At 39.3% G+C, this 11195-nt stretch overlaps 1 protein-coding gene across 2 annotated transcripts; it reads left to right on the plus strand.

Annotated features, from left to right (window-relative positions):
- The first annotated feature begins 3407 nt into the window (after positions 1 to 3407).
- Positions 3408 to 9245, plus strand: LOC116892649 (natural cytotoxicity triggering receptor 1). 2 transcript variants are annotated; one of them, XM_032894469.1, is made up of 7 exons: positions 3408 to 3441; positions 3520 to 3555; positions 3743 to 4027; positions 6275 to 6553; positions 6758 to 6808; positions 8817 to 8864; positions 8973 to 9245. In XM_032894469.1, the coding sequence occupies exons 1-7, from the start codon at positions 3408 to 3410 to the stop codon at positions 9215 to 9217; spliced, it is 978 nt and encodes a 325-aa protein (XP_032750360.1). In that variant the 3' UTR covers positions 9218 to 9245. The 2 variants fall into 2 exon arrangements, with proteins under 2 accessions (XP_032750360.1, XP_032750361.1); XM_032894470.1 differs by lacking the exon at positions 3520 to 3555.
- Positions 9246 to 11195: the final 1950 nt, after the last annotated feature.

Raw genomic sequence — 11195 nt, forward strand, 5'->3', positions numbered from 1 at the left:
CCAAGCTCAGCTGAATGCACCGTCTCAGTTATACCATATTTCCTATTTCACCTTTCTGACACATTAGTGCCCTGATGCAAAAGTGAGTGTGTGTGTGTGTGTGTGTGTGTGTGTGTGTGTGTGTGTATTTATATTCACTATTGCTTCTTATATTAGACCATTATTATTAAACTCTACTACCTCTAGAGTAAACCAGGCCCATACTTGGGCAATCAAACCAAGAGTCTTTCTTCTTTTATACATCACCACAATCTTCAAGCCTCAGTTTGTTGGGTAGCTAGGATAACAGGCTTCCAACATCAGGCCAGAACCTCCCTTTTAATCCTCATGTTTTCTTTATTCTTTGTATTTCTTCTTTATATTTTTATTTTTACTGTTTGAAATTTTTATGTGTGAACGTATTTTGAAGAAATCCACTCCCATCTCCTCCCCTTCAATTCCTTTCCTATCCATATCCCCACTATGCCCACCCAACCTTTGCATATTCTATTTTAAAATTTGCTGAACGTAGTTAGTGCTGCCAGTATGTGCATGCTGTAGGGGCATCTAGTGGAACATGGGCAACCTCTTAATGGCTGCATCCTCAGGGAAAAACATCTGACTCCCTCTCCTAGCAGCCATCAATTGCCAAAAGAGTTCCTTGGCTAGGGATGCAATGTTGTGACTCCTCTCTTCCATCTACACTGGAATTTGGAAGTTTTTAAAGTGTCTCTACTAATTATAAGTGACTGGTGGACTGGCTAAAATTGTAAGTGCCCCCCCTTTGACTTTAAGGTATTGGTATTGTCTAAATGTAAATTAAATTCATAAACATGAGAATAAATGAAGGACACAATGATATTAGAATATGAAACTGTATTAAATGACAACTTCATTTCAGGCACAAAATCTTCACTTGCAACTTTAAATGATGCTGGAGTTCTATCTTATAACAATACTAATGTATTTCAAACTATTGAATCAATAATTGATTGTTTAAAAAAGTTAGAATATGGCAGTCTCACCAACACCAATAACATATATATTCTATACTAAGTGTAATCTGAAGTTGGAGGGAGATAAAGTAAGATGAGGATTATTAGACATGTGGAATGGCAAAATGGGAAGGGTAATTAAAAGTAATGGCTCTTTTGTGGAAAGACCACAAAGCTGTATGTATTCCACACATGTATGGAACGTCATACCAAAAGCCTCAATTACACAATTAATACATGCTAATAAAATTTAGGGAAATCGTGAGGAAATTATTTTGGAGATTCATATCATAAAAGAAATCTTGAGGGCTAGAGAGACGGCTCAGCCATTAAATGCTAAGCTCACAACCAAAAATATAAATCATGAGTTTGAAAAAAATAGGGTGTGAATTCCTGCCTTGACACGAACACATAACTGTTAGCCAAATAAACCATTTCTCCTCAAGGTGACTTTTCTCAGGGTAACTTATCACAGCAACAGAAATTAAACTAGAACAATGGTTAAAAGAAAAAAACCTGAAAATCCACCAGATGACAAAAATGTTGAAAAAAATGAAGGTCTAGAAAATCTATAAAGTCAAATTACAGCAGAAAGCTTCCCAAGTCTAGACATAAATATTCAAATACAAGTTACCTTGAACTCCAACTAGATATATAATCAGAGTAAAACTCATGATACAATCAAGATATCAAAAATATGAGACAAAGAAAGAATATTAAAAACTATAAGAGACAGACACCAACTCACTTATAAAGCCACGAATATCAGAACAATGTCAGGTCTCTCAGGAACTCTAAAAGGCAGAAAAATGTGGAATGATGTACTTCAAGACTTGAAACTGATTAACTCAACTATATTAACTATATTATTATTATTAACTCTATACAGAAAAAATTGTGCCATGAAACTGACAAGACAGTAAGGACTTTTCCATGTAAGCACAAACTAAAGATTGTCATGACCACCACACGAGCCTCCCAGAAGATGACAAAACTAATACCATGCACAGAAAGGAAAAAAAGATGCTCTCAGTTGCAGGGATACAAGAAATAATAAATTTCATGAGAGAAAAAGATAAGACAGGAAGGAGTAACTGCTGTCCAACACAGGAAAACAGCAAAACACAAAATTAATAGAGGAGAAGGGAAGGAGCAAATAACCTGACCAACAAGTCAGTAAAACGCTTACCTAACAAGTAGGAGAATCTCAGTTCAGTCCTCAAAAGCCTCAAAGAAAATAAAGCCTAGCAGAAGCTAGGAAGGTGGCACAGTGGTTAAAAGCACCCATGTCAGAAGGTTCACAAGCACCTGTAATTCCCGCCCTAGGGAATCCTATGCTCTCTTCTGGCCTCTTTGGGCACTCATGTGTATATACCCACACAGAAACACACATAATTAAAAAATTGAATCTTTAAATATAAGTGCCAAGTGTGGTAGCAAATGCTTATATAATAATTGTGCTGGAAGAGAGAGATAGGTGGTTACCTAGGGCTCGTAGGTCAGCCAACCTTTCATACTTGGCAAGCTCCTGGCTCTTGAGGTACATTTTATCAAAAAAAAATAAGTGGACATGTTTGCAAATACACATACATCTAATAAGCGTTGAGGAGATAGTTCAGTGATTAAAATGCTTGCTATGCTAGTGTAAAGACAAGAGTTTATCTCCCTAGAGCCCACATAAAATGTCAGATGGACATAGAAGCCCACTTGTAATTCCAGCCTGGGAATGCAGAGACAAGGAATCCACAGAACAAGTTGGCTAGGGAGATTCATCACACTGTTGAGCTCTGGGTTTGATTGAGAGACTCTGACTCAGTAAATAAGATGGAAAAGCAACCAAGGATGATCCAAGACATCAACCTCAGGCCTCCACACGCACACATGTACATAGATGTGTCTATATACATATGCAAATATACATACAAGTGCATGCCACACATGCACATGAAGATAAAAATAGAATAATAACATTTTACTGGGACAAAATAGAAAAATTATTAATATTGTATTAATGTTGCTTTCCTGTTAAACTAATTATCAAATCCAAACACATGTATGTTGCACATGGGAATGCAAAGATTAAAATCCCCGTATTGGAAAACACTCAGACGTTTTGCTCTGGTTATCCTCGATGCCTTCCTTTGAATGGATTTGTAGGTTAACCCAGAAACCGATTGCAGACTGAGCAGTTGATGGTCAGAGTAACCTTTTAGGTCCAAAACGTGGTTAAATGTGTTATGTGAACCAAGCCTTTGTCTAAAGTCCAAGATCAATGGTAAAGGGAGAGCTGTGAATCTTTCTGTTTTAAAAAAAAAAAATGTGTGAAAGTCGCATGCTGATTAGCGTTAGGCCTCACCCACCACATCCTGTTCATCTCCCTCACCCACAGGCTTCAGTCCACATATGCTGTTCAGCACCGGACTGGCTACTGGTATGCTGCCAACATTCACTGCCCTGCTCTGCCTTGGTGAGTCCTTCGCTAAAGGGGAGAGGAATGGAGAGCAGGTGTGGGGAGAGACTGTATATCATTATCACTGTTTTCTAGGTCTATGTCTGAGCCAAAGGATCAACACTGAAAAACGTAAGTCCTTCCCTCGGAGTCTTAGGGTCATTCTTACGGGTATGTGTTAGAGGTCCATCTGAGAACCTCCAGAGACAGAGGCAGGCATTCTGCCTCGCTAGGGTGGCCTTAAGCTGGTGGCTGAGAAAAAAATGGTATAGATAGGTAAATGGTTCACCTGGGATGCCTACTTCTGGTCCCTTTTCAGAGACTCTCCCAAAACCCATCATCTGGGCCAAACCTAGTATCATGGTCACAAAAGGAAACTCGGTGAACATCTGGTGTCAGGGGGCTCAGAGTGCTTCTGAGTATCAACTGTACTTTGAAGGAAGCTTTTTTGCCTTGGAGAGACCAAAGCCATCGAGATCGATGAATAAAGTCAAGTTCTTCATTTCACAAATGACCTCACATACTGCAGGGATCTACACCTGCTTCTATCAGAGTGGAGAGCTCTGGTCAGAGTCAAGCAACCCCCTGAAACTGGTGGTAACTGGTAAGTGTCTTGATTTTTACATGTAACATCACCTTGGCATGATCACAGGGAGTGCCTGTGTACATGAATACTGAAAACTATCTAAACCCTACTCTGACACTGCATATCTTGGCTGGAACTCGGGGGATGTGTCCAATCATAGCTACTTCCTACAAGGACAATATTTGTGGTAAGATATCTGTCCTAGAAACAAGTGTGTCTTAGGTCAAGATCTCTGAGGAAAAAATGATTCTGCAATAGGCCACTATGTGCAGGGTAAGACTAAGAGAATCAAAGCTGGGTGGGAGGAGGTTGATCTGTGACGGAGTTTGGTCAGAAAATGTAGCCACACACACAGTTCTCAAATTTAACCAAGCTTGAAAACAGCTATTTTGCATACATGTTCATGAGAATATTAGTCGCAATAGCTAAAAGGTTAGATGGTTCATGAATAACAGACCTTGCCTGTTCAAGTATGAGAACCTGAGTTCGAATCCACAGAACTCACATAAAAAGCCAGGTGTTCCTATAACACTAGAACTGGACAAGGAACAAAATAAGATTGCTAAGGCTTGATAGACACCATCCTTGCTGTTGGTTCCTTCAGACCCTATTTCAAAGGAATAAGATGAAGAGGTATAGACCACGGTACCCAATGTCTTCCTATGGCACATGCATATAAACAGACAGGACCATACACCACACATACCACACACAAATACACAAAGGAAAAATAGAGAAACTAGATAAATAAATAATTAGCTAAAAGGTACTGATAACACTGGTATCTCTGGATTAACAAAATGTGCTATATCTATACAGTGGAATATTACTCTACCTTGCAAAGAAAATGCTAGCATTTTCCTATATCTTCCTATGACATGGCTGAACCCTGAGGACATTATGCTAATGAAGACAAGCCAGTCACAAGAGAACAAATACTATCTGATTACACTTAACTGAGTTACATGAAATAGTCAAATTCACAAAGACAAAAATAAAATGTAGAAGGGTGGTTACCAGACCATGGGAAGAAGAAAGGGAATTATTTAATGGTCTAAAAGCTTCTGGTTTTGAGAAGAAAATTTTCTGGAGGTGAAGCATACTAATGGTTTGTAGCAGTTGCATATGTTTAATAACTAACCAAGTGTTCATGCATGTAGAGTGGTGTGTGTGTGTGTGTGTGTGTGTGTGTGTGTGTGTGTGTGTGTGCCTAAGAGCATGTTATTTTCCAGGAATTGCTTGCCTTATTTTTTGAGAGGGTCTCTCACTGGTATCTTGGGCTCACCAAGTACATATACTAGGTTAGCTGGCCAAAAAGTATGCCTATCCTTCTCCAGCAGTACCATGCACCACCATGCCCCAGTTTCTATGTTGATATTGGCAATCAAACCCATACCTGAGGATCAAATTCAGGTCTTTACCAACTGAGTTACCTCCACAGGCTTCCGAGAAAATGATTTCTTTAGGACAGGGGAAAGCCCAGAAGGCCTCAACCCTACACACAGAACTAAAGGCAAGTAAGGAATGCTGAGAAAAGGAGAAAATCTTACCCAGAACACACCAATGACTTAAATGTCAACCCTGAAAACATACAAACAAGTAACAGTAAACAGTCTGAATAGGTTGTTGTACTTGTGTATTTAGGAATATGCATATTCATAGATATAGATATAGATAGATATAGGTATAGATATAGATATAGATATGGATATGGATATGGATATGGTTATGGATATGGATATAGATATAGATATAGATATAGATATAGATATAGATAGATATAGATATAGATATGTGTGTATACAACCATACATTTAAGCATGTGGGTGTGTGTGTGTGTGTGTGTGTGTGTGTGTGTGTGTAGAACAAAAGAGGCCGCAGATTTGAAAGAGAACAAGGAGGGGTATATAGATTTGTTTACAAAATTCTAAAACAAAAAAATTTTAAAGTGCAAAAGGCTATCCTATCCCTGGGATTCTAATGCTATGATTCTGGGTAGAGGCCGTGATCTGAAAGTTCTAGGTAATTCTAGTGTTTTTGGTGCAAGAAACCAAACTCAGAGACATGGGTAGAGATGCAGAAACTGTGATCCATGTGTCTTAATCTCAACAGATTATGGATCCATCTGAAACAAGAAAAGATATAGAAAACATAAGGAGCCCAGATTCCAAAGAGTGATATCTGATCATAAGGACAGAGAGACAGGAGATGGAGAAGTCATGGTGTGAAAAAGTTTTCTATATACCATTCCCACTTTTCTCACAGGTCTGTATGACACACCCACCCTCTGGGTTCACCCAGGGCCTGAGGTAACCTTGGGGGAGAATGTTACCTTCTCTTGCCATCTGAAGACTGCAACAAGCAAATTCTTTCTGCTCAAGGAGAGAGGATCCAACCATATCCAGCATAAATATGGGAACATCCAAGCAGAGTTCCCCATGGGCCCTGTGACTAGAGCTCACAGAGGGACATACAGATGTTTTGGCTCTTACAACGACTATGCATGGTCTTTTCCCAGTGAGCCTGTGACACTACTCATCACAGGTAAAGACATTTTTTCCTGTATCTTAATCCCAGTCCTAAGGGATAAACTTGATTGTAATGAAAAAGATAGCAAAATTTCTCTGCTTGTTAGAGAGCCAACACTTGGGCACTTGGAAAACAAGGGGGGCAGAGAAAGATGAAGGAATAGAGAATAGAAGCGGAGAGCTAAAATTCTCACTTTTTAAAAGTATTTTCCATTTCTAGGAGATGTTGAAAACACCAGCCTTGCACCCACAGACCCTATTTCAACTCTTGGTGAGTCACTTCTAATTTTACCAGAAAGGCGCTGTGGAATTGGTAAAGTGCTTTCCACACAAACTTGAGGACCTAAGTTGAATCCACAGTGCCCATGTACAATTCAGGCTGGTGCCTTCTTCCTGTAATCCTGGTGCTAGGGGAGAGAGAGATAGGATCCCTGAGGCCCAACATTAAGCTAGTCTAGTTAAATTTCAAGGTTTATTGAAGGATCCTAGCTCACAAACTAAGGTAGAAAGGTGGTACACACACACACACACACACACACACACACACACACACACACACACACTCATAGAAAAGATCAAAGCTTCCTAATAACACTAAAAATGTGATAATTTACTCAGAACATCCATTTAGTGCATAGCACCTACTGCACTCATTCAGCTCACTCAAGCCTTTGTGAAACTTATAGCCCAGCAATAAAAAAACAAACCAAGAGTCAAGTCAGGACCAATAAATGTGTTTTCTATCACACACAGAGGAAGTGGTGATGCAAGAAAAGAAAATGTCTTAAATTGATCGGGATGGAAGATAGCAAAATGAAGGAGGGTTTTTCAGAGGGAAGTCTCTAAGATAAAGGAAACTGGAAAAAATACATGGAGGTACAAAGAGAGAGAAAGAGAGATTCATGGCCATGTGGAGACAGCCTCAGGCAGGAAGATGATTTGGGTGATATAGAACAGTAGTGAGGTCAATGAGGTTGAAAACACTTGTGTGGGCTAGTTTCATTTCGTTTTTAAAACTTTTATTAATTATTTGAGAATTGTATACAATGTTCCAATCATATTCCACTCATAAATTTACCTCCTTTTTACCCAACTTTTATGTCTTTTTTTTTTTAATTCATCAAATACAATTTGTGCTCTGCATAGTTCTTGAGTATGTAGCCTTCCACCAGAGCATGGCCAACCAACCAAGGTGCAACCCCCAGCAGCTAACAATGCCAATGACTCCTCATCATACTGGGCTGGAACTTTGAGCCTATGTCCTCTCTCCATGTTGGGAGTGAGTCTATCTTGAGCTTGCACAGGTCTTATGAATGCTAACATAACAGCTGAAAATTCATATGTGCAACTGCTCTGTTGTAGTCTCAAGACATTAGTTTCTTGTGGTCATCCATCACCTCTGGCTCTTACAAACTTTCCAGCCCTTCTTGAATAATAATCCCTGATCCTTAGGAGGAAGGATGTCATAAAGCCCATTTAAGACAGGGAATTCCACAGTCTTATTCTCGGCCTTTGTTTAAGTTACCTTCTTTTCTAGTGATAATTTCTGTTGCTCTAATAAAACACCCTGGCTAAAAGCAACTCTGAAGGGGAAAGGACTTATTCAGCTTCTACTTCTAGGTGAGAAAATCAAGATAACAGTTCAAGCAGGTAGCCATATCCACAGTCGAACACAGAGAAAATCAAATACATTTATGCTACCTGTTTCAGTTATAATCAGGTGTTATGACCTGTATCATTCATACACTCCTGCCTAGGAAATGGTGACATCCACAAAACACTGGGGTCTTCACACATCAATTAATTATCAATGCACTCCTGCACAGACATACTCATAGGCCAACTTGATCTAAATAATTTCTCATTTGACCTCTCTTTTCAGGAAATTCTATATTGTGGCAAATTTTCATTTAAAACTATCTATCACAGAGGTGATAGTGGGATTGGGGACAACTCATGTCAGACAGTGAAGAAAATGTGCAAATTTGTCTTCAGTGAGGAGAAAGAAATTTTATTGAATAAATAAAGAAAATGAGGCTTCCTTAGAGGATCTGCCTGGCAATGCAAACACCTGTATTAATTAGCACTGTGAATGAATTCATACTTGAGTTCATCCATCTCTTTACTAGTCTACTCTATTGTCAGATTAAGCCCCTACAGCCTGGAATTCTGGGTGGGGACCAACCTGGAAATGCATAGCATGAAATATAAAAGAAAGGTTTCAAAGGAAAGATTGAACACCATTATCTCTTCATCCCCTTTTCATCCTTTATTCTCAGATTATTGGGAGTTTGACCTTTCAACCAAAGAATCAGGATTGCAGAAGGGTAAGTGAAAGTCTAAAACCATCGTCTCTGGGGAAGGTACAAGAAAAAGAAGGGGGAAGATGGGGTAAGTATAGCCTCTATCAGCAGTCTCCTGTCTTCTAAATCCAGACTCTGCCTTCTGGGATCACACAGCCCAGAATCTCATTCGGATTGGCCTGGCATGCATAATCGTGATGGCTCTAGTATGGCTTTTGGCTGAAGACTGGCTCAGCAGGAGGAAGGATCATGAGAAGGCCAATAGATTAACAAGTTGGGAATGCAGGGGAAGACGGAGAATGCATCGTTACCATGAAGAGGAGCAAAGAGATGCAATATCTATGAGGGAACTGAAGGCAACTCCCGAGGATATGTGAGCTCCATGTTACCCCCTGGAGGAAGAAAGAGGTCTTTGCAGGAATGGAGGGGTAAGAGTGTTACTAAGTTAGGCAAAGCATCCTAAAGGACATGGTGAGAGGAAGCCTCTAAATTTCTACTGTGAACAAATTCTCACTGTCTCTGTTAAGCTTTAAGTACTTTGATGCTTATTTACTGCAAGTTATATTTTAGGTTACTCTGGTCTTTCCTAGAAATAACTACCTTCCAATGTGATGGCCATGGGAACATTTTCTATCTACCTTGGGACTTACCACTGTTTCTTTTTCTAATTTTATTTATTTATTTTATGTACATGGTGTTTTTCGGGCATGTGTGTCTGTGCACTATATGTATAGCTGATGTCAGATCCCAAAGAACTTGAGTTAAGATAACTGAGCTACCATGTGGATGCTGGGAATTGAACCCAAGTTATCTGGAGGAGCAATAAGTGCTCTGAACCACTAAACCATGTCTCCAGCTCCACCCTCAATATTTTATACTGTGTATACATGTCTGTATGATGCGCGCGCACACGCACACACACACATATAGATAGATAGATAGATAGATAGATAGATAGATAGATAGATAGATAGATAGATAGATAGATAGATAGATATGCTATGCCAATTAAATGAAGGTCAATGGAAATACAATTTTCTATTTCTATTTTCTAACAATTCTTCTATTTTTTGAGAATATAATTACATCTTTCCCCTGCCCTTCATTTTTTCCCTTCAAACACTCTTTCTGCTTTCCTTTGTCTTCAAGAATTTCATTCAAAATAAGTACCAAACAGCAATACTAGTAAGTATACATATACAGCCTTGGCTAGTATTATGTCAACTTGATAAATGTTAGAGTTATTCTGAAGAGGAAACTTCAGTTGAAAAGAGGTTTCCACAGGATTGAATTGTAGGAAAACCTACAGTGCATTTTCTTGATTGATGAGTGAAGTAGGAAGGCCCAGTTTACTGTGGGTAGTGTCATTCCTAGAAGGTCCTGGGTGCTGTAAGGCTGAGCAAGCCATCAGGAACAAGCCAGTAACCACCCACCACCCTCAAACGCTGCATCAGCTCTTGTCTCCAGGTTCCTGTCCTGACGTCTCTCCGTGATTTGTTGTGTTATAAAATTATAAGATAAAATAAATCCTTTTCTCCCCAGGTTACTTTTGGTCATGGCATTTTATCACAGCATTAGTAACCCTAACTAAGACAAGTACCAATTGAAATGCAAACTATAAACAAATAGTACAGAGACATAGCTAAGTCCCAGCTAGAGCTTGGTTTCCCCATGTGGGTCCTGGGGATTAAATTGATTAAATTGATTAGTCTTGGTGACAAGTGGATTTTCCATTTGAGCCATTACAACAGCCCTTGGTATTTCCTTATAACAACTCCAGAACTCTGTCAATGTGCATATATCCATGTTCCCATCTGCACCATGGGTCCATTTAAGTTGAGCCTGTCAGCTCAGTGATTATATTCTCAGTTCTCCAATAAACCATCAGGAAACATACTGAATGAATGGGTGCTTGAATACAATACAGAACTTGAGACTCCTGGGTCTGGATATGGGATGTGGGGTACAGCAGCTCTTTCCTCCTTGAACTATTTGACTGTCCTGTTAATATTATTTATATGCTTCACCATTCCTTCCTATACAGGTACCTCAGTCTGGATCAATGCAAGTGGAGGCCCTTGTTCCTGTGAAGGCTTGATGCCCCAGCATAGGGAAATGCTAATGCAGTAAGGCAGGGATGGATGGGTGGGGGAGCACCCTCATAGAAGCAGGGAGGAGAGGATGGAACAGGGAGTTTTCAGAGGGGAAACAGGGAAGGGGGATAACATTTGAAATGTAAATAAATAAAATAACCAATAAAAATTTTAAAAATATATAAAAAGAATAGACTGTGCCCACTCCTCATAATAGTAAATAAAATCTGCATAATAAGAAATACAATGAGTTTTCATATTG

Source organism: Rattus rattus, chromosome 2 (assembly GCF_011064425.1).
Source record: "Rattus rattus isolate New Zealand chromosome 2, Rrattus_CSIRO_v1, whole genome shotgun sequence".
Taxonomy (NCBI): Eukaryota; Metazoa; Chordata; class Mammalia; order Rodentia; family Muridae; genus Rattus; species Rattus rattus.